We start from the raw sequence: 27,894 nt of genomic DNA, 5'->3' as shown, positions 1-27,894 counted from the left end.
CAGGTGTCTCGGTCAGTACAGCGCAGAGCCCGTCGACTATACACAAACACACAGACAGGGCCCTTCAGGCGCACGCTTTGGATCAGGGGAAGAAAAGTCACGCTGGAAGAGCGATGGGGGAGAGACGGACATTCGCATACAGGGGATTTGGGCTGCGTCCTAGACGAAGGAGTTGTGCGGAGGGGGAGGAGGTGGGGATGGATAAGAAAAGGTGGGACTACTCCCGCTGGAGGTAATCAGGCCCGCGGCGCCGTTCTGCGTCACTATGGGCAGTCGCTGACCCCGAGGCGACCCCACAGCCACTGCTGCTGAGGATGAGCGAGAGGCAGAGGTGGAGAAGGCCGCAGTCGTGGGCGGACGTGGTCGCGCAAGGTAGTGCGCGTCCCCTGCCGAGCTGCACGCGCCTCGCCGTGACGTTTTCGTTATCGACACTACTGTAGAGGTGTGACAGTTGGTACCGCTCACCTTGAGGCAAAAGGATAAGTGAAAGGCTTTTAGCTACATTTCCAAACAAATTTTGACAGAATGTACAAAACTGCATACGTTAAGATATGAGAATGCATATAGACAGGTGATTGAAAGTACTGTCCACCTGAGGAAGAGACTTGGCAGTAAGTTCATTGCGCGAGGAGGATGGGGGGGAAGAAGCAACAGCGGCGGCTGTTTGATGAAAGTGGTGTTGTTGATTATGATGGCGTAAAGAGGGGAGCAGTCGCATTCGTATAGAGGAGGACTGATCGCTGTGCAGAAAGGAGGCCAGTCCCACCGGGCGTCGGGGGTGCGACTTCCCGGCGCCGCCACGCGGATCCAATGCGGCCGCGAATGTGCGTGCAAAGAAGTTACCACTGTGCTGTTGTTGCCGTCGTGTCCCACCACTAGGATCCACGGAGAAGCTGAAGGGGCTGCGACCCAAAAGAGAGGGCTTTTGGGGACGTGAGGTGCGCTGGTGCTTGGTTCTGCGACCTTGAAAATCCACCTCACCTTCCTCGTCCTCCACCTCACGCCGAAGATCAACGTCCCCGCTCTCGCTGATTCTCTCTAACTCTTCTTCGACATCACTTTCGTTCGCTCTCCTCGACGGCGGTGTTTGGAGATGGAAGTCTGACTTTTGCAGGAACTCCAAGGACATCGATCTTCAGAAAGCACATAAAGTAGGTAATAAGAACACTAAATTTATTCTTTAATCAGAACAAACCAGGTCTGTGCAGTCAAATCTTCACCAAGCAGTACCCAGTATGTACATACAGGATGCCGTCAAGTGTCGCAATAATTGCTACTTATCATATTTCAAAGAAACTGAATTTAGCACCGGCATACTTCTATGCCAAAAACGACTGAGGCAGGTCAAGAAGATTGAAGACAACGTAGCTGTAATAGAGTATCGGTTTCCACGCTACCCTATCATTGCCATTTCATCTATAATTCCATACGCTTACAATAAAGATAATTCCAGGCTGATGCATTCTTCGTTGATGACCCAAGTGCGATATGGGTCACAGAAAATCATAACTCAGACAATTATCAATAAAATGAGACGTGAATAGACAATACCGGTTGGAGGGGTTGAGAAGTGGATTCAATTCATCCGAGGGTTGGTAACCAGGATGTCCAGGCGGCGCATAGACTGAAGTGGGAGGTGGAGCTCGTTTGACCGGAGTTTGTCCGATGTTTAAAGCAGTATTGTGGGGCCGTCTGGAGGAGGCGGAGTTGGATGTAAGGGAGGAAGAAGAGTTGGCAGAGGAGAAATAGACCTTCTCACTACACCCTCCACCACCACCGCAGCCACCACTGCTGCTGTTGGCGGCTGTATGGCGTTGGGGCCCCTCGCCCGCTGAGGGGGGCTCCGTGAAGGGCGTCGAGGGGTTCATAAAGGGTGCACCGCCAACCCAGGCACGTGCCCCCATCGGTGCCGAGAAGGCAGGCTGTGGAACCGGCGGCGGCTCCGGCATTATGCACGCACCCGGACCAGGAAGGAACTACCCGGAGAAAAGTGTACGGTCAGACATCCATGTATAAGTAAACTTATAAAGCAATTAAATGAATTTTGCACAACAATAAACTGTTTACTGGTGCAGTGAAGCGGATAAATATACATACAAAACCTTAATCAAAGCAACCTAGGATGAATAAGACCGATGACAGAAAATGGGACACTAAATTGGGTGGGTTTTTTGATAGATTTTTGGATCTGAAGGAGACTGCATAGGTACAGGAAAATCAGCAAACGGTGTACAACGTTAATCCAATTATTAGAGTTTAGCTAGGGGTATCAAATGAAAAAATTCTGAAAGGCGACAAGGTTAAAAAGTGGGTCAAGGAACAGTTTAGTCCTGGTGTTTGATAGTGAGAGGAATCGGATTTTGTTTAGTGTCAAATGCTCGAAAAGGAATAGACCAAAAAGGAATTTCGCATCAGCCTAATCAACTAGCCTGACAGAGAAGCGTGCACTACCATAGATAAAACAAGAGAGATGATGAGGAAGCACCTCTAATAAGGTGATACATGAGAAGACTTACAGTAGAGGAAACAGGTGCTCTAGCTTCACCAGAGCCTATCCAGCGTAAGATAGAAACATTTGAATGTTAATTTAGCTCAACATCCTCAAGGTATCCTTTCCCTTACCCATAGAATAGGTTTTAGATGGGGTAGCATGAAAGATACATTTAGAATTCTGCATTAATTTTTCCGACTTATCATTCAAGTCGTGAGAGATTGAAATGACCTATTCAAAGTGTAGGATGAAAGAGGAGTGCAGCGTAACTGCCCTTACGATCTTCGTCGGTGTCTAACGGTAACCCGAATTTTATCTTCCAACTGCAACTAACAAACGTCGATTTCGTGTACAAAACGACCTTTTGCCCCGGATATTTCAACCACTTTTTGCTCTATTGCCGAGTTGTTGTCTTGGTTGTTGCGGCTTAACATGAGTATTTTCTTACAATACAAGCTATTAAAGTGTGTAATAACAACATGTTAAGTAGAACCAAATAAATTTAAGTTAGGGAGATTGCCGGAAGTGATGAGATACTATTTCGTCAATGAAACAGTGCGACTACATAGCATAAAACTATTTCAGAAAAACATCTCCCAGTACAACCATGATGCAAATAGAGCAATGTACCAATAAATGTACATTAGTCACCAGGATAGAGTTCTGACCAAAAGAGTTCCTACCCTGAGAACGAAGAAAAGCTTGAAAAAAAAGGCTTTACAACTGAATGAGTGAGGTCTTACGGGAATCGCCGTGGTCTCTAGAGTAGGTGGTTCGTCGGTGAGGTAGGGTCGAATGCAATTCTCGTTGGCCCGTATCTCCTCTATAACCTGGAGCATTGACTCAGGACGGTGTTGCCAGTAGTACTGACAGCAGCTCACGATCAGACGCCACCTGGGCGTAAAACGCACAAGTAAAATGAAACTTAGCAACGCATACAGGGCAATGGGAAAAAGTAGCTGGTTGCAATTCCACTCATTGCTGCCCACTTGTCACATGGTACTCTGCAATCCTCATGGTGACTGGAAGTGAAATGAAGTGGAATCAGTCAGTCTTCCGTTTGACAATGGCAAAATCCACAAGATTCTGTAATTGTAATTGCCCGAATTCGATTAACGGTATTAGAGGTGATAGAATAACGCAGGAAGATGAACACCTGGAAAAGGGATAGCCCATCAGGTGACTGGAGCCTGAGGAGGTATCGCCAGGCTAATGTTTGGTGGCACCTGTGCCAAAAGTACGTGAGATCGTAATGGTGAGAAGTTTACCCAAGAATAGCCCATTTTAATCAGTACTGTATGCATTTCTACAGCAATCGCGTTGCCTCAGAAATTAATTAAATAAAAGCCGTTGGAAGGGTTACTCAAATTCTTAGTTTAAGGCCTTATTCAGTATTGTTTTGTATTTTTCAGTTGTGACAACAAAAATCATACATGATTAGCGGATTTCGCATGGTATTCATCGTCATTGTGTTGGAAGTACAATTTGCACCCTAAATATGGTGAGGCACTGTTTGTATTTACCAGTCTTGCAAAGACAGCTGAAGTGCATGCATGGAATAGCTAACTGGGAGACAAATAGCTCTAAAGTTAGGACTTGACATAAATTATTTTCAAAAACACTCATCGAACCACGAATCAGTGTTCAAATTGCAAATTTTGAAGAGAAGAAATTGCACCATTTAAGAGGTCCTGTATAAAGAAAAGGAGCAGAAAGGAGATAAAAAACACTTACTGAAGTAGAAAGAGGAGTGCATAAAAAGATCCAAGAGGGTCGGAGACATGACAACAAGAAAAAAAGCGATTTCGTGTTGACATACACTTGGAAAGAGGGAGGGGAACGTGTGTTCATGTAATTTCTGGAAATTCCAATTCATCAGGAGATACCAATGCGTACAAACGGAACAGATTCAGGTTCAGTATGAACGATTCTCCGCAATTTCAACACTGCTGACATGTCCAATGGATAAACTTCTTTTCATGCGTACTAGCCTTGTGATTAACAATATACAGCACCACACGAAAATGGAGGTAATGTACTTGGAAGTAGCGTGGGCCCAGATATCACCAGGATGTACGAATGAGGATCTTCCCCGGATAGGAGGTAAGACAGAGAGGTGGCTTTAATGAAATAGGAGACTGTTTGCCTGGGAGGCAAAGAAATGTCTCCATTTTGGTTTGGCAATGATGAGTTCTCCACTCCACTTAGTGAACCGACACAACACGACCCACACCACGCGATACAGAGAAAACGGACGGGACAAAAATGTCAGGTGCAGTATTAGCAGACTGAGGCACCGCTAACCATCCCAGTAAAATAAGACTCCCAAAAGTCTACCACCTTTTCCAACGCATACGCATAAATGCACAATTCACAGTTCGCAAGCCTGCAGAAACACGTGATTGTGTTGACGGTAAAATTAACGTTTAGTTCGTTTAAACAGTAAGACCATCTTCATCTAAAGATCTATTCCAAAAGAGCAGAACACCAGTTAAAAAAACAGCGCATAGGATGGGAGAGCTCTCTCAACCACATATTGCTTGCAACCACAAAGTGCGTTTACTGAACATTGTGTCTCCGAAATAATTGAAGGATGGTGATAGGTGTTACTACCCAGTAGCCAAAATTAAAACAGCGTATCCCAGTAAAAAAAATTTTTGGAAGAAAATTAGCGGAATAATTATGTGACAGCTAAGCATTTTGAAAACTTCCAACTGCAGCCGAAGAAAGACGATTTAAAGATTCCCCAAAGAACTCAAAGACGTAAAGAAAATGAATTATGTGCCTATAGATCTCATTTTCAGTGGGTTCGCAGAGCAAAAATATGCACAATTTGGCCGCACCGCCGCGAGTATCGCTAACTTTGTCTTCAGTAGGGTGCCGAGTAAAGTAGTGTTAACTCTAACTGGATGGATGAGGGAAATCAGGAAGCTAGATACTATGAAAGACTAGCATCACTGAGATCCAAGGGGATTTGATTTCGACGTACACAGTAGTTCCGTTGGCAGCAGGCGGAAGAATCTGCGTGATCGAGAACTCGGATCGTTTGACCCGTTCAACAACTTCCACGTCGCCGAGTTCAGCGTAGGGAAACATGCCGAAGGTAATAATCTCATAGAGAACGATGCCATAGGACCAGAGGTCCGACTTAACCGAGAAGATGCCGAACTGCACCGCCTCGGGCGGCATCCACCGGATAGGCAGCTCGACGTTGCGCGTAAAGCGGTAGTAGCCGTACGGGGAGCCCGCGGTAGCCTCGCGCGTCAGTCCGAAGTCGCCTATTTTCACCACGTGGTCCGGGCCCACCAGGCAGTTACGACAAGCGATATCGCGATGAATGAGCTGTTTACTGTGCAGATACGCCAGCCCCTCGGCTATGTCTAGCGCCATCCGAGTCAGCGTCGCCGGACAAATATCCTCGTGGTCCGGACATCTGGGCAGAGAAAGTGGTAACAAGACGTTCCATTCAGAAAAGGTGCATATAATATTGCTCAACATCCAAATGAACTAAAAACCGGTGTAGAGGAGATTGATATAACGTGCTAACACTTGCCCCTTGATGTTCAGCCACTTTAATGGATAAGATTTAGTAGGACAATTCAGGTAAAAACCCACTTTTAATCTAAACAGGATATAAATCTACACAGATAGATGCAGTACCTGCTGCACGAATTCGTAGGGCGAGGTAATGTAGAGTTCATTTTTCAGTTATTTGAATGAATACGAATAAAAAATGCCGTTTGGAAGGTGAAAGAACTGTGTAAAATCAGGGGACAAGGAGATAGACGTGTAATGAAGAAAGGGAGAGAAAAAGACAAGATAGGTACCATGAATCAAGGAGGAACAAAAATTCAGCTGTTCATTAGTACGACTGAATAAATAACGAATCCATTGATAATTGGATTTAATGAAACGTCTTTAGTTTGATGGCAAATATAAAATGGAAATAATGAGAGGAATCGGTGCTAGTGCTAAAAAGTAGAACTCTGGATTTTTAGATGTATAATGCATTGTTCTCCAGGAAACCAAAGGAAGGAAAATGAGCACCTTTCACATGACGAAAAATGAAAATTGTTACTCAAATTGGGGCATAGCAAAAAGGATCGTAGGTCTTGACATGACCCCAGCATTTAAGGCTAAATATGCACTAATGCATCTGAAAAAGATTGCCTTCCGAATCCCCACCCTTGCTCCTACGCAGCCAGTGCAAAGCGCGGTAAGAATTTTAGTAGCTGTCTGTGGGCAACTCTGGCAGCTTCATCACCATAATCAACACCGACAACAATACCACCATCAGCTAATTAAGCCGACAAAGGAATGCCGCCAAACCAATCAACGTGAGACAGACGAAGAGGGACCAATCTGAGGATGAAACAGGACCCGTTGCCTGCATCACGGTTTTAACCCAGTTGGCAGACCGATCCAGTGGCGGGCGCGTGGGCGCGCGTGTGCGTGCGTCTATTCACGTGGTGGCTCGGTCAGTAGGCATACATACTACGGACACGCACGGTAGGCGGCTCGCGCCACCGCAGCCAAAACTAAACAACCAATTTCCCGTGTGGATTACCTTTGCAACAATGCATCATGTGCCAGCGACACGCTATTCGCATCATACAGACATACAAACCTCTCACTGTTATCTACAACCAGGTCCCACATCTTCGAGAAAAATAACATTAGAAGTAAGTGCTAAAGAGGGCAGACTGGAGCGTACAAATAAATACGTCCTCTTAACTAAAACTTGATTCATGAATAGAGGTGGGAATCAAAAGGAAAATCGTATTATATGAGAGTCCGAAGGGGGCACATACCGCTGGGCGGTGAGACGGCGTTCAAGGAGGTACTTTTTGAGGTCACCAAGTAGCATGAGTTCCATAATGAGATAGATTTCATCCTGCGGCCGATCCATGCAGACACCGACGAGACGTACCACATTCTTGTGTCGCAGGTCACGCATCAACTTGGCCTCAGAGAGGAACTCCACCTTCGCCTCGTAGGTGGTGCGGTTGGTATTCATCTTCACTGCCACCGCTTCCCACCGACCCGCAAACTTGGCTTCTCCACCGTACACCAAACCAAAGGCACCGTCACCGATTCGGCGATTGATAACGATGTCAGTTAGTGGGATCTGTGTGAAAACAGGGCCATAGGCATGCTTAAGAACTTACAATGTACAGTCATAATCAAGCCTAAAACTATTCTGCACCAACAGCGCAGTTACTTGTAGACAATATGCTGCATGTGTATCCTAAGATGCAATTCAAGTACTACAACGTAATGAGACGAGCCTCCCTAAACTACTGAAATCACGAGGGCTAAGACGGCGTTTCAAACGCACTTTCTCATTGTTTTCATAAAAATACTGATTTTTTCAGAGCAAGTGACATGCTCTCAAAAACTATACTGTTTTAGCAAACCGATTTTCATTGATAATAGTCTCTAGCCTAGATGCATACCTGCATAGCGTTGAAAACTAGAGTCCTCTAATCCACCTTTATCACGGCAGTAAGCGTTACAAAGCTATACTGATGTAGCACAGAACAGAGAGCGAAAAGGAAACATTAATCTGACAGTAAAAGAGGGTGAAAAACTCAAGCTAACGAGTGGACGCACATTGACGTCAGCCAAAAGAGCGCAAAGTTCTTCATAGGGCTTCCGAGTGAGTTTTTCTGCCTCTCGCAGACGTCGCCGGAAGTAGGCAAGCACGACAGCGACCACAGGTATAGCGATGATGATAAGAACGCCCATGGCGAATATCCAGTTGCCAACGACACAACTGACACCAAACCAGCGTGAGAGGAAGCTGAAGGCACAATCGGCCTCAGTTATGGAGCCATCGGTGGGACGCAAAGAGCCACTGCCACCCCAGCGCGGTTTGTCGTAGGGCTTCTCGAAGAGGTTGTCAACGAAAGTCTTGAAAGCGATCGCATCGTTCCGGTTGTCCTCCGCCCCATTTTCCTCGCCCTCCTCTCCGTTCTCCATGTCCCCACCCCACGCCCCTCGAGAGGAGGATGATGAGTAACCGCTGCTGGAATGCAGCCGAAATCTATCTTTCGACAACAGGGTCGACTACATAACAAAAGAGGAGTAGAATTTACGTCCCGCACTCTTTATAGGGCTTGGTAACAAATATGTGATGGAGGGAAAAGATGTCTCACCTCGCCATCCTCATCTCCATGGAGAGGTCCACTGAAAGACCAGAGGGTGATGGGAACAGTCGTTTTATCTTGGATTTGTTTCAGCAGCCACGCCTCCAGGAGACGATCATTGTGTGAATCAAAGCTAAGCTGATGAACGGTGCTAGCAAGGGGGTCTTCGTCATAGGCAGGCGGTGGAGTCTGTGGCGGCACAGGTGGTGAGGGTGGAGTGACGCCGAATTGATAGACGAGGGTCTCACCCAACTGGTCCACATTGTTACTGAAAAAGGAGACTGCATTCTTGTCCAGGTAGCCTCTGCTCGAGTACTCCATGTGCGTTTTCGACACCAACGTCCGTAAGCGCCTTTCAAGAGCAAACAACTCTTCGATTGACGAACGCTTCAGAAGTTTAAGTTGATGAAATAAAAAATAAAAGCGCGTGTGAATGCAGATACTAGAGGTAGACATTAGAAATCATGCGGACAGGATTCATCAGCCCTGGAAAAGAACAGCAAGCATGTAAAACGGATTCAGCACAAACATGTTACAAGAAAGTGAAAAATGGAACTACAAGAGCTGAGATGTCTTAAAGATGGGTAAACTAGTATTCAGCTACTTAATGACAATAAAGTGGAGTAAATACTTTCAATAAAAACGAATGTGCCGTTTACCGTAAATATGGATTAACAAATTATATTATATTATATAAATGAGTATTATAATACGTGCAAATGGAACGAGGTTGCTGAGTTCGGTCAATCCCAAATATTGACAAATTTACCACAAACTGAACTGACATGAAATATGCAAGGAAAGCAAATTTGCTTTATATAACATAGCATTAAGAAAATACCGAAGGGCAAAAATGGATGAAATTGCTGATACAATATCATACTCAGCCATTTTGGGATTGCTCAAAATCGACAGCGCGGAGGGATTTTCACGCAGAAGCCGAGCTATTGCACTCCCGAGGACGATCACCGATTCAAAAGTACACTGCTCGTATAGCTGGCGCTGATGTGAGCGAATTCGCATATCGGGTTTGCCTGTGAGAAGCAAACAAGGGAAAGGAAAGAGAGCAAATATCGCATTCGATCATTTCGCAAGATGCGCACCATCCACTGAAGGAGCACGCCATAGTATAACAAAAGTCAAAATTTCCGGTCTCAATCAAAAGGCAGAGGAAAACCTACTTCCACTGGACGCCTCAGATTGATTGGGTCCACTCATGGAGGTCATGAGATTGGAGTAAATGACAGCACCAGTGTGAAGGGGATGTGAGACGCTGAAGGAGTAATCATGCATGACCTTGAGATCATTGGCACTGCACTCAGGAGGAATCACTTCCGGCGACTCCCAGAAGTTCTTGGAGAGCCAGGGACTGAGAAACCACACGTAACCCTCCTCAGCGCGCATGTTCAGATGAAAAGCGGCGCAAAGGATAATAGCGGTTGCCCCAGCCGAATGATCCACGATTATGATTCGTCCATTGCGCTGTTTCACCGATATGACGTTCTGCGTACCCAAGAGGAAATAAACGACGCCAGTCAAAACACGGAAGAGGGATTTTATGGTCAGGTTCAGCTTAACAAGATAATAAAATCATATTTCAGCAGTCAAATAGCTACAAGCTGCTGTTATTACTTGCGGGTTTAAAAATCCAAATACGTTGGCCTACTTTCGAAACGCACGAATGGACTCTTTGCGTAGAGAAAGTAGAACAAGAACTAGATCACCAACTTTCACGATGCTAGGCACTTTTAAGTATCCACGGCGGTTTTATAACAAGCTCCTCCTATGAAAAATTCATTTTTGTACATTTCAATGACCATTGAGGAAAAAGAAATGCGGTTTTGCTACCTTAAAAAAACAAAGGTGGCTCTCCAACTTCATCTGAAAAAACTGCCAAGATGGGAGAAAGAAACGATTTGACAGGAAGCAAAAAGATGTAAAAGGCGATCATTTTGGTGGAGGCCGTACCCACAAGCAAACTATTGTCTCTGATCCCGTTGATTCAGTTAAATAAATTGGAATGATTAACTTAACTTTCTGGCAGCCCAATAAGCCCAAATTTTGATCTTGGCTTATGTCAGGCTATAGAAAGAAGGACAAAAGGATATGCGTGTACCTATTTCGTCAGTTACCTGGGCCTTTATTGGGTAAAAAGAGAGGAAAAAAGTGAGTAAAAGCGTGCCTTTTGAGCAACAGCATAGGTGAGCATAGACTCCTTCACTTCAAAGTCGTCCACCAGGGTAATGTTATTTGCGGTGAAGGCATCGCGATAAAAATAGTGGTCATCCTTCCGGAACATCGCGACCCGTTTCCACCGCCACTGCTGGAACAGGCGGATGAAGATGAAGCTGACGATAGAGGGCAGGAAAGAAAACGTGAAGGAGTGAATCCAAAAAGAAAGCCGAATACTTCCGCTTCTGTTTGGTGGCGAACCAAAGAAAAAAGTTATTGAAAATCATGATTTTTATGCCGGCAATTTGAGGCGGTATGAAGTAGGCAAACGAACATGATCCCTTGTAACAGGTTGGTTGGTAAAAATTAACCCTTAAAATGAGCTTTGATTACGTTCGAATTCTCGAGGTAGCAACCCCACAGCGATATATTCATTATATCTACATATGTCAGGGTTTTCCCTTAATTCTATTTGTACCCTAATTGCTAAATGACAGTTTTCCGGTAAGCCATTGGGCTTTTAAGTGAATTGAAAGCACGTATTTACGGAGCTGACTGACTTCCTGCAAACTTCGTGAAAAAAGCCCCACCAAAACACAATTAAGTAATTAGTGTCGGTAGTCCTTCTATTGCTCCCATGACAATTTAGTGTGTCGAGTGGCCGATCCCATAATGAGGAAAAAGGACATACGAGGCGACCAATCCACAAATCAGCTTAACCGTCAAAGGCTATCATTAGATTCTAAAAACCAAAACCAGTCCAAGTGTGGGAGGACACAGAATTGTTCACAAACCAAACCGCTTTGGAGAATACGCTCAACGTTTTGGGCGGGAAAAAATTCTCACGACGAGACATACCTGGCAGTGTAGGCGGAGGGAATGGTGCGAAAGAAGAACTTGTAATGTTTCTGCCACAGGAAGGAGGCAGACTCCACAGTGGGCGAGATGACAAGCACCCGACGTAGGTTCGCCAACCGCACAGTCGCCTCAATGGCATCGGGGCAGAGGGCAACTGCAACAGAGCACAGTAAACTGATTACTGTGTGTCAATATAACAGGAAACAAATATCCTACGGAAACCATATAGCATATTTAACTGCTGAATTTTGAGGATAAGCAAAACACAATAAACCAAGGGAGGCAGTCACGGTAACTGTTGAAATGCACTTGTGCAAAGAAGGTCACAGTCTAAGAAATTCAGCAATTTATAAATTATGAAGAAATGAGGAGATGAAGACATAAAAATATTCCCATAAATAGCAATGAACTCAAAATTGAATACTGATTTCAAATAAATGATTCCAGCATCGGTACTGGCAAAGAGATTATACTGCAATCAAGGCAATGTCAAAAAAGGGAATCAGATGAGCTAAAAATTGATGAGTGAAATGAAAGGAGGCAACAGTCAAGCAGAGGGATGGAGGAGAATTACAAATGTCGACATGTACACAAAACCCCTCTTTATTTAAGTTACCGAGCGCGAAATACGTGGAGAGCCTATTTTATCATCCAACTGTCGTACGCTGAATCGTCCCAGGTGATGCACACCCACAAGCACGAAGAGGGAATTCACCTCGCTGGAAAAAGCACATCTATGCGCTCCCCCCTCGGGGTATAAAGGGGATTCACGTAGACTGCCTTGAGCATACCCAATTGGTTAATAGAATAAAAGAAACGGATAGAGCTCAAGGGAGTGTTTTTCAAGCAAACTCCTTTCAATTGAGGAACCTGATGCAGAAAGGTGGCAGCGATTGGAAAAAGGGATGGCACAGTAGCTGACGTATAAAAAGTACAGATATTTCAAACAAGGCAGTTAAAAATATGAAACAACTTTTGTACTTGGTTAGCTACACGGTTTACTCTACGCCGGTGCGTCTAAGAGGAAGCAAAATTGTTGATGGAGCCTGTGTGTCCAAATGCATGAGAGATAAATAACTTCAGTCACAGATAACACAAAAGCGATTATTCTCCCGAAGAAACCATAATATCACTTCTGATGCTATTTCGGCTATATTAGGTGCAATAGAACGGCGAATGGAAGCTGCCTGGGATACCGACAATATGAATAAAGCTAGTCAGAAAAAAAGTAAAAAAAATGTCACTTACGGATCACGCCAAGGATGCTTTCATTGTTGGGGTTGACGGTGAGGAAATTGAAGAAATCGTTGAGCACTACATTCTGAGAGCAAGTAAGATTGCGAATTTGAAGACGAATGGCAAACTCCGAGTTGCCAAAGTACTTCTCGTCGCCGTTCAGAACGTCCACTGCATGGAAGGCATCTGTGCAGAAGGGCAGCAGAAGGCAATAAAGAATGATGAATTATGGTCCAACTCAGTGAATAAAGAAAACAATAGATCAGGTATGGCTGAATCCATTTGGTGGTAAGCTCAATTGCCACCGCCTCCACGGTATAAGGGGGTAGGGGCAATCTCACGAGAGCATTACCAAAAGCAATTAAGTTGAACAAAAATTGCCATAGAGGCTAAACACACCATGTTTTCACCAACTTGAGGGTGGAACGTATTCCAAGAAATACAGTAGAGGCAAAATTCAAGAGGATTGATCCTAATTTTCAAGTAGGCGTGCAAAGGAGATGTCTAAACTAGACCCGTGGTACAAAAGGCTTGGGCAAATGCGGTAAAGCGTTCATCTAACACTGCCTATGGGCAGGCAAAAGGGGTGTTGTGCTAAACACAACCCAAGTCCACCACTGATAATGATGGTGGTGACGGTGATACAATGGTCAAATTGATGGTTCTGCATATATGTATGTCCTATCAAAATATCAATGCACCGCGATCAAAGACACCGACTAAAGTTTGCATTTCTGCGGCTATATAGGCGGGTTCGACTTGTCAAATATGCACTCCCATGTGTATAGGCACAAAAGCAGTACTGTATCCAACCTACCAGAACTAATATCGAAGCTTATACAAAGAAATTAAACCAAATTAGGTGAGGAACCAGCTAAAACTACAAGACGTTAAATCATGAGAACATTAGGACTACCTGCTGATCTGATTAGCAGTAGGAAACCCGCCTTCCACAAATTTGCAGTGCTTTTAAAAATCAACTAGAATTAACATCGGGACCTAACACGCTATCGAAAGGTGACGAGATGGGAGGAGAGCATGGCGAGGTAAGGTGGGGGAGGAACAGTAAATGTGGAAATTAGATTTGAGCAGTTGTGAATCATTTTGGGAGCATACAAATCACGCTATCCATACTCTTTTTTTTTCAACTGTTCTAAAAAGCACGCTCACGGATGGTTGAGCCTTTTGTAAATTCAAATTCTCCGTCAAAGGGCCAGTGCCCAGAAGTGATGATATTAAAACTTAGTGAAAAAAAGAGAGGCATGACTAATAAGCGTGGGATTTGGGCCATTCAGACTGTTAACTTGGAGTTGTTACATATGAACGAAGAGCTGAAGCAACTTCCCTCATTTTTTCCCAGCCAAAGATACTGATCATAGAACGCAAATACCGCCACCGTAAACATCGAGGGTAATCAAATATGGGAGATTGAAAACAAATTAGGAGAGCAATTTTTGAGACAAGGACCGTATGAAGACAGAATAGCGAAAAAAATTGTAGTGAGCTTTTTTTGAACGATTCGCCAAAACGTGAAATGGTAGGAACGTAAAATAATTAGCAGAACTCAGTTGAGGGAATCAGTTATCCCAAGAGCTAAGTCCCGCAGTAGTGGGGGATGTTATGTTTGCTAAAAATAGTAAACACCGTTTGCTCGCCGCCTGCCAAAGGTTGAATGGTGAGTGAAGCCTTTTTCCTCCTGTACACCAATTTCCAAGTTTTCGGGAACTGAGAGCGAATGAGACGAAGTCAAGAGGATACAGTGTAATTTCCCTTCTAAAATACATCTTATTCAAATGAAAAGCACTTACTAATCCAAAAAAATACGAAACGGTTCTCCATAAATCATGAGTTGGTCTTCCCTATGTTAGTGGGAAGAAAACTAAAGACTAATTTGTGAAGTAAACCTGCCGTTTTCATCTCCCCTCTCATAAACCGAATGGGATACAGTCAGATCTCTGATTTGGGATAAAATTAACTGCGAAGAGATAGAACGTGATTACTTAAGTAGGTTTATAAAGGGTATTACACACGGATAGGAAGCATCATCATACTGTTTGAGTCCCGCAAACATAAGTGTGCCAAAATACGGAAAAGTCATTTATCGAGCTACCGATTCAGAGAGGAGGGAGCCACAGCAGGAAGAGGGGCATTGTTTTATGAAACTGCACCAAGTAATCTAATTGTAGCAACTTTCGCTGTACTGGATTCCATGAACGTTTAAGTCGCCATTTTAAAGCATGTGTCTGAAGACCATGGTGGCAGAAATAATTGGGTATCCGATGGGTCGAGGAAGCTGTAACAAAAGAATGGCTACAGACTAACCACATTGAGCCTCCAAACAAGTTAAAAGCTTAAAAACCGAGATTGTAGGTAGCATCAGATTTCACAAAAAAACCTGAATATTGTAGTAAAAGAGGACAAAAAAGAGATGCCTGATTTTATGGATCAAATTTTTTACCATGACGAAAAAAAATACGAGAAAAGTTGCCTCACTGGCGCCGCAAACAAGTCCTTTTCTGATTTAGGCTTAGTATTTTGAAGAACTGTCTGGGTGATGCAAACCAGTGCTGTTTTTGCAACTCGTTTGGTAAATGAGTGAAAACAAGGAAATCAAACACACTTGGAGACAGTTTAAGTTTACTTTAAAAAAAAAACATCTCCACAGTTGGTGAATTTAACGTCTTCAGTGCATTAACGCTAAAGCACTTGAAGAAATCGCCCACAAAATTTAACAGCAGACCGCAGATAATTATCATTAAAAATTAATCATAACTGTAAAGAGCCTCAAATAGAGTATAAATATACTATTGCTATCTATAGTTTTCTAGCTTAAGAGGGGAACAGCGGTCGAAACTGAAGGGAAGAGTACCCACCATGAAGCAATTAAAAATTAGGAAATGTGAGAATTCCCTATTTACAAAGAAACGAATAAGCTTTTAAAATACTAGTATCAAAAAAGTTGATTAATAGTATCAGTACATGGCGATATCGGTTCTTTAATCACACCGGACTTTAAGGCATGAATCGCTTTCCCCACAGGTAACAAAAGGAACTGGGAAAAAGGCACTGAATAGTGAATTTAAGCCTTCTCACAGGACCGTATGCCGGTGGCAAATAACTTCAGCGACCCCAAGATTCAAACACAAATGACCTTCTTGAGCATGCAAGCAATGTAGCCGACACCTTGGGTTCATCAGTAACACAAACAAGCAAAACATGAAATATCTCGACTTGCATAAGCGACTTCTCTCACCATTGGGTGGGATCGCTATTAAGCGAGAGGAGACTGATTTTATTGCCTTGAGTTTGGTTGGATGATTGACTCTTTTAATGCAACGAGAAAAGCGCTGCTAGAGCACTCGTGACTTCTCTAATAATCCAAGGCTTAACAGAGAAGTTACGAGTTATAGCAAATTATGCAGTTTTGCAATGTATTCAGCTATACATTGAATTAAAATAGCATGGAGTAATTTCTCCACGCAGGTGTTTGGCATCTAGCTTGGCTAAGCCAGCCAAAAGCATTCTCCTTCAAAGAACATTGAAAACAGGGTTAAAGACGCCACTGGGTTGTATGGCGAACAGTACGGATGCTATTCATGAGAATGTGTAAATGGGAAAACCTGACACCCGGTCCTGGCGTAGAGTTGATATCGGAAACTGATATAAAGACATCTTCGCACAAGTGTCCAAAGGAGTCACAAGTCCCAATCCAGTTGGACAAAAAGCGTCTCAGCAAACATTCGATGCGAGTATTAAAAGTGATTGCATCCTCACGAGAACACCTCGGGGACAAAGGGGCATTAGAAACCACCAGAACTACTTGAGATCAATGAGACTGGCAGAACGAATGAACCGCGCCGAGGAGCGACTCTCAAAAGCAGGGTGTGAGGCGATGGAAGCGAATGACAGACGCAAAGTCGTGCACCCGTCCAAATCTAGTTCAAGATGGCATTTGAACAGCGATCAGGCGCACAAACTGGTCCATGGAAAGAATGAAATTGTGTCATCTCACATAATTTTGTAATCACAGTAAAAGGATGCGGTACAGACGATTGGGAAGCCGTTAATTAAGCGAATAATTGCGAGAGGCGATTTTGGATGGCACGCACATGCCCGTTTGTATCAGTGGAGGGAGAAATGAGATACGCGTATACACACACCGAAAACAGCGAGCTTTTCAAAACTAGGTTGGATCTGCGCTCAGCAGCTCAACTTGGGAGACGCAGGAGTGCGTAAGAAGGAGCGGGAAGAATTTTGGTGCGAGCGAGAAATCTCACAAGGAAGGCGGATTGCAGACAACCGCGTGCGTGCATGCAGTTGAGTGGAAGTAGGTGATTGACTCACTTTTGGCAAAGGAGTGACGATTGTGGACGAGTTCAGATTTATTCCGATTCGTGTTCACGGGCGTCTGGATTACCAGCCTAATGCAATGTGTCTCGGGAACATTAAATGCGTGGCGCGCACCAAAGTCATTCGATTGTGAGAGCACCGTGAATGTCTAGCAGGGCAGTAGAAACAGTGGCCTAAAGCAGTACCACACACCGATAGTAACGTACTCAGGCAAGGCATATGCCATTACTAATCACAAGGTGATGAAAAGAAGTGAAGTCAATACATTTCTTTATCCAGGCCCATCCAAATTTGTAGATATGCTGGTAGAGGTTTGAGAGAAGGATAAAAAATAACCACATTCTATTCTCAAGAGTAAATCTGTCGCTCAGTTGCTTAAGTTAAAAAGAGTGCCAACTTTACGGCGACATGTACAGAGGGTGGAAGTAAATAGAAGCGACCAGAAACGCAAAACGGGAGCAACGATTAATCGAAGGGCGTAGAGGAAGTGCCGGCTTACTGGGAGCCAAATCTTTGAACTCCTCGGTGCCCGCGAAGGTGAACATGCCCCCAATGATGATCTCTTTCTTAACGTTCCACCCCTCAGTCCACTGTTCCCACCTCGATCGATGCATTCGCAGCCACCAACAGGCCGTTTCGCGAAAACGTGCACGAAACTGCTTCTCCTCGCCTCGTTCGATTGCATCGGTGTAGTTTAGGAGGTTGGGGCTAACCTAGAAGGTAGGAATGACGGACTGAAAGCTATGAATACTTCATTCGTTGCTACATAGTCCCGAATTCCTGTCATCTACGGCGTACATTTTTACCGTTTCGGTTGCTTCACTTTTGACCTAGCTGACATTAAAAAGTAATGTCCAATGCAATTACTTCTTGTCCACTTGTAAAGAATTTTCTTTCGGATAGTACTAAGTAGTATGCTTGAGTGAAGTGATTCTCACCTTTCCAACTGACAAAAAGTCAGCAAAAATTGTCGAGTAAATGCAACATTATTTTGGAAAAGCACAACAATGGCAGTCTGCACTGCGGAAAGGAAGGGGACGCCAAAATCTGATTCTTACAGTGCCGCTTCCAACTGCATTATAAGAAATTTCAACACAAAAAGTACGCCTTTGCATAGAAAGAGAAACCGAAAACACTGTACGCGGTTAATTTATGAGTCTCGAAACAAGTCTGCTTTAGGAATAAACTAACGGCCTATAATCCCACCTCAACAAGTGGAAGAGTCAAGTTATTTATAGCTACAAAACAGCCTGTCGTCAAGATTGCCCAGACAGAGGCGAGGGGTAAATTTTCCAACTTTAGATCACCCTTTTCCCTCCCCACCCTCCAGCCCTTTATGAAAACACAAAGCATTTAAGGCCGGCGGGTGTAGTAACTGGCTGCGCGAATGAGCGTCTGGGCGTAAATTTCCACCGCCACCACCACCATCACACAAGCACAAAACTATGCTGCCGCTGAGTGATTAATAAGCCTTTTGACATGTACGATTGCGCTCTCCACGCTGCCTTCTACGCCATGTACAAATACACACAGACAAGCCCACGCGCATGCACACATGGTTGGTGCGTCCTAAAAACACACCCACGTTCACACAAAACAGGCACTTCCGTTCAGCATCGAAAGCCAAGCTAAGGAGAAAGGCAAGAAGACAGGGAGAAGCAGAAGCACTTCGATACAGACCTTACTCTTTTAGACCTTCATCTCAAAATGTAATCTGTTGGAAGCACCGGGGCCCGAGACAACCACCACAACACCGCAACGATGGTTTTTTGCATACAAACATAGACCATGACAATTACTTAAGCTGTCATAGGGTGGGATAGGGACCGAGACAATCAGTAGAACGTTTGTATGCAGTGGCCAAACCGCAAGATCAGAGAAAATTTACTTGACAGTGGTGCTCGAAAGCTTTAAAGACTGTTACAGGCATTGAGAAACGAGATGTACGACAAAAACACAACCTTCCAAATGTGACAGTATCACCACCCAGGCATTGAAAGCGAGGTCATTAAACACGTCTCTTGTACCTGCACAAGCTTCCACAGAAGTTTTTGTTGTGACTAGTCCCCCAGTTTTAAGGAAGACAAGTTCTACTTCCTAGAAAGTTTATAGAGGGATAGCTAAGTGAAATACTTACACGGCGGAGGAGTTGAATGTAGTCAGTCTGCTTGATATGAAATCGATTAATTAGCTGGGTGACAAGAGGAGCTGCCTCCGCGAGGCCGGCCCAGGAGACCTTTACTAGTTGATTGACCTCAAAAGCGCAAGTGGAGTCGACGGAGGAGTCGACGGGAGTGCGGGCACGGAGAGCAACACAGTCGGGCACACCAAGGCGTACCAGTCGTGACTTGAGCGTCAGAGTATTGGGGTACCAATTAAGGAGGATGGGGAAGCGTGGGGCCTGTGTGGTAAGGTTCCACAGGAACTGGGTTGGACGCTGCTCTACATGCATCTCCATTGACATGCCATCCTCCAAGAGGAGGGTCTTGTAGGCCTTCAGCATAGAGGGGCGGTCGTAAAAGAGTACACCTTCGCCAAAGGACTGGCTTGGGTGAACATCCTGGGAGATCCTCGGGTCAGTGCTAAGCTGCTGAAGGAGCGGAAATGAGTACCGATTAAAAAGAACTTTTCCTTAGGCACAAAACAATCAAGACTGGATTACCCCAGTATTAACATGGGCGAATGCATTTACCACGGTAGCGAGATGCCTTTAAATGACAGTTTATCTTCCACACTTTCAGAAGAAAGTACATATAGAGAAAAACGTATTCTGATGACTCGTTTTAAACAATTTACATGTTCCATTGATGATTCACTTTTGGGAGCAAATGTGAAAATAAACCGCTCGAAAAGCCATCTGGCCGAAACCACAGAAGGCGTTGCATCTCATTCCTCGCAAATTGCTAACAATCCCTCCGGGAGTTAGGTTAATCTCAGAATGGGCGTACTACACGACCTAAAACGATGAGAGCACCAAATAAGCACGACTCGGTAACCTCAAACATTGTCTTGATTCACTAATTTGGAGTATTTGTAGCATACCAACCAAATTGGCCACTTTCAACAATTTCCAAGAAGTGCCTGGATAATGCGTCTCAACTTACTGTTAGTACTATTGTGACTGCAAGCACATTGATCGGCAGATACAAATATGCGAGGTCTGTTCGAGCAAAGGTACATCAAATGACAGCAACAGAAAATTATAGCCATTGAACTGTTCGGCAGCTTTACAACCGCTGCTTTTGGGGGCTACCAGGGGTGTTTTGTCCAGAAATCTTGCATACACTACGGCACTGCTGCCTACCCACGCAACACATCACTGCCTTTTTCTATTCGTAAATGAATTCACGTTGATAAATTCATTAGGTACGGCCATTTAATGCTCCTACAATGTGCTTTAAGAATGTGAAGCGGTATTTCCCAAAAAATGCAAAACTGGGGTAAAAAGTACATAAAATCAGACATCCTAGCCATTCAAGATGTTAAAAGCCAGATACCTTGCGGGAGTGGAGCTAAGAGGGAAGGTAGACCAATTGCCTATCTCAACTGATGAAGCAACGAAGCGCCGAAAGCAAACTTCCGATGCTTACTATTCTCCATTTGCGCATTCCTATGTGTGTTACAGTGTAATTTAAACGCTGTCAGGTTATTTTAAAAAGGCACATCGCTTCTCTACCCTCTAAAACTTAAAACCACTTAGGAAGGAATTCCACGCTCTTGATGGAACCAAAAATCAAGTGCATGATATTTGAAATGCAAGGCGAAATCGAAGAGAGTTCAGTAGCGTAGCATCGAGCATAATCTGAATGCAGATAGTTTACGAAAGTCAGTTGGTGCAAATAAGCTAACTGACAGCGAGAGATTCACATATTTAGTACCTACAATGTACCTATCAGAGTCAATTTTGAGAAAATAAAAATTCGAGCTCAGTATTTGCCCAAATTTTCCATTTTCCCTAAAGAAAACTTTTGTTGAATTTCGACACTGCGTTACACTAGACGACCAGTCAGGCACAGCTTGGGAATCAATTGTAAAAACCTCCAAGACCGGAAAGCAAACAGACAACCCGCACTAATTTCAAAAACTATGTTAAGATTAACGCGTTTGCATAATTAATCAGGGTTGAAAACATAAAGACTTTAAACTACACCCAGCTTTTGGGAAGTAATGAGTTGTTATGCTTAAGTACCGTATTGTCGAATGAAAATGAATAGAGAAAGACCAACACATACATCACAAAAACGCGACAAAAAGCCCGGTTAGGTCAGGACACGGACATACTTTGTTGCATTGAAGAAAAGGGACCATGATAAAAGGTTTTGAAACAATAATCAAACAAAGAGTTCACTTTAAAGTAGCAAGGCAGCGGATAATGGACTATATGATGCTGTTTCAGTTTTCACGCGATCAAATGGAGAGAATATAGAGAAGTTAAGAAGTTAGTTGATTAGGAGGAAAGCCATTGAACATGGATTAGATAATGAAACAGGTGTGGAATGACTGCCGATTAATGGTAAACGATCTTTTCAAAAAACCAGTACACTCAAGACTTCCAACTCGTTTATCTGTAGAATCTGGCGCAGTGAGATTGAAGGCCCAAGAAACAATCCGTTGCTTCTGTCGGACAGTGGCTAATCGAAGCGACCTCAAAGAAGGTTTGATAAACATTGGGCGAACAAGCAACGTGCTACCATGGCGAACGTCTACCTTCGTAGGTGGGAAAAGCTGTTTAAATAAACAAGCATTATGGTAGCGTCGTTAATTCTGGGGGCGTAAATTAACAACTCAAGGCGTAAAAGGACCGTATGACACAAGATACCAGCTCAATGGTTTGAGAAGTCGAATACGAAATCAAGAAATACACCGAGCAAAAATAAATGGTGCCTTACAGAGGTTCCAAGTATGGTCGTTAATCTCGACCTTTATAAATCTCACAAAACTACTTTTTCAGTGTCAAACCTACAAGATAGTGAGCAGGAGGAGGGAGAAAATAGCAGACGCAGAGTTCCAGAATAACCGAGTTATAGCACCTCACAGACATAAATAAACAGTTACCCCTTTAAGCAAGTAATAATAGGGGATCGCTAAGGCGTTAAATACAACAATGAGTTCCGGACCAGAATGATCAAACATCTACAAGTCAACTATTGAAATCACATTCAATAGTGTCCATCCTTACATCAGTAAGTCACTATTTCAAAAAGAGAAAATAAACATGAGCAAACATGGGGTCAATCACAAAAAGGCCATCTGTGAAATACTTGGAGTTAACTGATGGTAGACAGTGTTTCTGAATAGGAACAAAAGCACATAACACCCATGCCATAGTGGAAACGGCTGATGCACCCGTTGAGTGGTGAGTGCGAGTCTGTACTCGCAACCTTGGTCGGATGGATAAATATGACCATCAAGGCAGGAAGGTGCAATAGCAAACACGATCAAGACCACACAAGTTCTTGTGTACACACACACTTGTCAACACTTAGTATGAATTGGATTTCGACTGACAAGGGATTCCAACCAATCAATAAAAGGAAATTCAAACCACTTTCAAACAGCTAATAAGTCCAACACCGAAACAAGATTCCTTTTACTGAACAGACAATGACAGCATGTGTTAAACTCGAAACCTAAGTTGGCTAAAATGCAGTTTAGCAGGAAACCAAAGTGAATCAGCAAGGTACGGTATGCCTCGTCAAAACTATGTAACAGTCTGGACAAGCAATCGGTACGTAGACACCTTGAATTAGTAAGCAGAGAGACCAGAAGGAAATAGATGAATAAGGCCGTTAGAGCGTCTGCAGAAGACATCAATGGAAGGATGAAGAGGGGGTGGATGGGCGACACAGGTATGAGTCACGTTGCGCCGAGTGTAAATGAATGCCGCCAACTCGTCTGTGCTGGTGTGTGCACAGGCCTGTTCAATAGCGCCCACGGGCAAATCAGCGAACCAGTTTGTATGGCCTTTGTCCTCGGCGGACCTTTCGGAGGTGATTATAAAGCTTCGATAGAACTCTTAAGCACATTGGTGAAGCCACCAAACCCGATCCACAGGTAAGTGTTCAAAGCTTCCCCGAAGTTACCTCGTTCTCTAATTAGTCACACCCTTTTTTGCTCCACAAATTGACAGTTTGGGAAGTTGGAGTAGGATGAGCGACATTCAATATAGATAGTACAGAATGTTTAAGTAACGGAAATCCTTAGGCGCATTCTACTCATGAATTTCGGGCAGGATAGGACAGGATAAAGATCAGAGCAACAATTAGCCATTACAAACCAACTTAGCAAAACGACAACCAAATGATCCTAATGTGAAGGGGTCACAAGGTCTCAGCTGAACTAGGTCTTATTGCCAGACAAGCACGAACATACCTCGTAAACCGATAAGCCACTGTCTAGACAGTTGCCTATCCCTCCCATTAGACGCCGACTTCTGGTAGCACTGACTTCGAGCAGTATCAAACAATGACACACTCAACACCTGCATCGGAGCGTTTTTAGACACACAGTATATGGCGAGGGAGTGCGGACAACAATGTAAGAGATAGGCTGGGCATGAGTTGGAGTTTATAAGGGCAATCACAAAAAACTTGGACACGTAATCTGATACAAGGCAACAAAATAAGTTCACGCGGGGTTTTTTTACAATAAAAAATAATGATAACACTGAAAACAATTGTCATTGCGATATATAACCCTTTAACGAGACACAGGCTCGCGGATTGCGTTTTTGAAAATGAAAAAGCAAGCTCTACCCATCTCCGTTGCCACTTCATCACAATTTCTCCATTTATTTCACATGCGATGGCCTCCCCAGTAAAAGCCAAAACCTCGAACGGCTAAGCTTTGCTCCTTCTTGCAGGAATGACCTTCGGCCTAACTGTTTCTGAAAAATAAATCTCGCTTGTATGGCTCTTAGTTGTACTGAGCAGATAGTCCTCAGGCCCCTAAAAAGGCCAAACATAGTGACAAATTGCGTCAAGTGTCCATCACACACGCGAAGCATAGTCCATCACGGACACAATTGGCCGCGCCCTGGAAGTGTAGGGTGAGTGGTGAGTAGACCGTTTGGGGATAACCAGTGACACGTCTCTGCTTAACGAGCATTCTAATGCAGCAGGTCGGTCAGAAACCTAAAATGCACGGGACGTTTTTATAACTTACGTGAAGTAGCTAGGCGAAGAAGGAAACGAAATCGAAGTTTCTTGTCATATGTAGTTAGAGTGTGTGGAGCCCATTTCCTTAACTTTTACTACTTCTTCCAATTGTAGGTGTAAATAAATTGTCTCGCCACATTAATCTCAAGAAATATTTTTAGTAGTGGTAGGTAAATCCCCCTTTATTAGGAATAGAAGATCTCCCCAAGCGCGGTAAAGTTATCATTTAGTGATTCTTACATTTTAAATAAATGCTAAGCAATAAGTTTCTGTGACTTCGAGGTTGGGCCGAAATCGGTTTATAAAACGGACAAATTCAAATCACATCATGTTTGGCCGATTTTTATGAGGGTTCAGAACAAGAGAAAAACAGCATAGAGCACAGTAAAGGTTACCGATACATGGGTACAGAACTGTGCTTTAAAATGCATAGAAACGGTTAGATTTTACAAGTTCCTGCAAGTTACAACAGGTCATCGCAGTGCGTGAAGCATGACGGACAGCCCAGTTATTCAGATGATAAGCCGGCATACAAATTCAGAAGTAACGGCTTATATTAATTGCTCAGCTAGAGTAAGGATCGAAAATCCCTAAGTCCTAAATCACTAAGAGGCGAAGTTTTATCATAGCGAACAACGACAATAAGTTGACCGCCATAAACTCTTTTTCCCCACTCCTTCCAGTAAAGCTTCTCAGCGCAGAGAGCACTACCATTTGGCAAGCCAAACTGGTTGGCTGCCTGGCCAGCCGATACGCGGATTTTGATCAAGTAAGAAAACCTACACAACAAACAGACAGTCAGGTATTTAAAGGTTTTGATTGAATAATTTCTCCAAATGAAGACACAAGAACTTGTACCTCCGTAGGCACGTGATACTACTTTCGTTTTGAACCCAACAATCGGTTTACCGATGCGTCTACTAACGAAGTGGAGGTGGACATGTGGAACACGAGGATGGATGGTGGGTAGAATAAACTGATATCTAATGCAACCTCATGTACGGCATTGTGATTCCAAAGGTAAACATTTGGAATCACCTTATTGGTACACGCTAATAAGAATTACCAGTTTAAGCTGTATGAAGACTCGAAACATGAGTATTGCTGCTAAACGTGACTATCAACAATGGACACAAAGCCATTCTGTGTGCAGCGGCTCCCTGCTACAGTACAGCGCGAAGGTACCCGAAACAAGAAATTTGCAGCACGTACTAGATCCAAATCCATTTAATAAATGAGCAGCCGCTAACGCCAATCAATGAGAGGTGAGCTCGACCGCAATTAAAAAAAATGAGAAATCAGAACAAGCCCCGCATACCATTCATTGTTACCGAGACAGCAAAGTACAGTCAAAAACACTCCCTAACATGCTTCTGTAAAATTAAAACAGGTACATGCAGATTAACAGTTGTTTACTACGTACGAGTGCTTTCCATTGAAACCGGTCTTATGAGGTAGACTGCTAAGCGTGTTTTAACAAGAAAAGAAACACCGCGATGTAAGCAATGCAATAGTTCGCATTCAGACAAATGAGCAACGAACCAACATGGGGAAAATGAAGAAAAATAAGTGAGCAGACGAAATCATAATCGAAACCATTCCATTCCGAATCTTTTGGGATATCTTTGCATCGAAGTTTCTAATTAAAAGGAAAATTAAAAAAACATGAACAAAAAGTCATAATCTCTGCATGTTGACTTCCAATGCATCAGGGAACCTATGCATACTAAAGTATGGGAACCCAATTGAAATAGTTTTCAAGTCATACCTCACGGTGTAGGAATAATCTAAGAGAATAATTATTGATGAAACAAGGTGCAATGAAAGGATGACAATGTAATTTAGCTTGAATTAGCGTAAAATTGGTGGATGCTTTTATAAATACTTAATGAAATCGTCATACTTGGGAAGTACTATACGACCCAAACGTTTTAAATCCCATTGTTTGCATAAGCGCATAACTAGTGATTCATCCAACCTTCTGCGAATGAGTTGGTAGAGGTGCATGTAAAGGATAAGTAATCCCAAATATTTTGGTGTAGTAGCGGGGGAATTCATAGTCACACAAAGCAGTGGTGGCCATTCCTCTTTTCCACCTGTCACCATGAATAACTAAAAAAGTTCGTAAAAATTACACAGAAAAACGAACTACAGGACTCCAATGTGCTGAAGCCGCTTTTTTAAAGACAGATGTTTGATACACAATTGACAAAATTGGCAAGTTGGACGTATCAGACGGCTGAGAAAATTTGTGAAACTATGCCCGAAACAGACAGCAGAAAAACCAGAAATAAACTGTGGAACAACAAATGGCAATCAATCACAAAAAACCTCAAATGAATAGTAAGGAGGATGAAGCAAACTAAGGGGAAGCAGGATTGCCAAATAAGTCAGTATTCGTTGGAAGGTAGATTAAGTGTGACAAGACGGGAATTGTTTGGATCAGCTTTTAAATTACTTTGAAAACACAAAACAGAGATCTATTTCAGAGTTGTACACTGAAGAAATAAAGTAGCTTCGAGATGACAGTCCTGAGTTATGAAACATGTATCCCATTTACAATATCAGTTCCAAGCAACATTTGGTAAGAAGTGAGTACATATAAACAAAAAGTCTCCTATTGAATCCCCCCAGGGCGACTAAAAGCACTTGAGCATTTATCGTGCCGACTTATGCTCCGACCAAAACAATAACGACAAACGGTTGATTGAAAAAACGCTATACGCTAAAACTTGCAGAATAAGTTAAAAACATTCCAGACTTTAATAAGTAGCACCAGAGGCCTACAATCCCGTTAAAGTATACAAAACACAACAATTCAGTGTTATTACTAATGAATCAGTAATAAGGGAAACACAACGGCTTCAACCACAGTAAGAGTAGAACATAGAAGTCCAGCGATTTGATTTAAGAGATTTGAAGCAGTAAAAATAGAGTTAGGAAATGGAAACATACTGGAGCCTGACGACCTAATAATTCCTCATTGGTATAGAGGCCCCATCGTGTTATCGGACCAAGCGGTCCGTTCATGTTCACACGATGTGGCGGTGCATAATCCGAAACTTGCTCTCCAGTGCGAAGCCATAATTCCAGATTAACATGAATGGGCGGGGGACAAGAACAATCATTGGACTTTTCACAATTGAGACGATTGATCGCATTTGAAGAGGAATCCCATGGAGTGTAGATAAAATTGATATTTCTGTACCCAAAACGCTCTCGAATAAGTATCTCAAATATGTAGTTTATGATCCAGTGAGAAGGCTTATCGTTCACCTCAATATTGAGGGAAAAAGACTTATTATTGAAGTGAAGACTTCTTGTCCATTTTGCTTTTTCTGTGAAAGAATTAGACTAAAAAAGTCATACCTTTAGCTGCAAGACAACTTTCGCTTAAATCAAGGCCTTGTTTGGCAAGAACGCACGAAGACACAGTACATAGTAGAAATGTCAAGTGAACAAACGCCACCATTGCATTCAT

At 43.3% G+C, this 27,894-nt stretch overlaps 1 protein-coding gene across 1 annotated transcript; it reads right to left on the bottom strand. All coding sequences in view use genetic code 11, as the record gives it.

Annotated features, from left to right (window-relative positions):
- Nucleotides 1–159: 159 nt before the first annotated feature.
- EGR_02729 (ALK tyrosine kinase receptor) lies at nt 160–27,894 on the bottom strand (the record flags this gene model as incomplete). The annotated part of the gene is made up of 20 exons (XM_024491978.1): nt 160–465; nt 593–1,133; nt 1,552–1,976; nt 3,235–3,385; nt 5,481–5,924; nt 7,303–7,619; nt 8,105–8,560; nt 8,650–8,992; nt 9,524–9,674; nt 9,822–10,143; nt 10,835–10,988; nt 11,671–11,824; nt 12,919–13,092; nt 17,756–17,969; nt 19,394–19,843; nt 23,117–23,271; nt 25,020–25,192; nt 26,392–26,525; nt 27,369–27,751; nt 27,783–27,894. 20 exons carry the CDS (start codon nt 27,892–27,894, stop codon nt 160–162), a joined length of 5,559 nt encoding a protein of 1,852 aa, XP_024353472.1.

Source organism: Echinococcus granulosus (assembly GCF_000524195.1).
Source record: "Echinococcus granulosus chromosome Unknown EG_S00013, whole genome shotgun sequence".
Taxonomy (NCBI): Eukaryota; Metazoa; Platyhelminthes; class Cestoda; order Cyclophyllidea; family Taeniidae; genus Echinococcus; species Echinococcus granulosus.
This window is presented reverse-complemented; position numbering and strand designations above follow the sequence as displayed.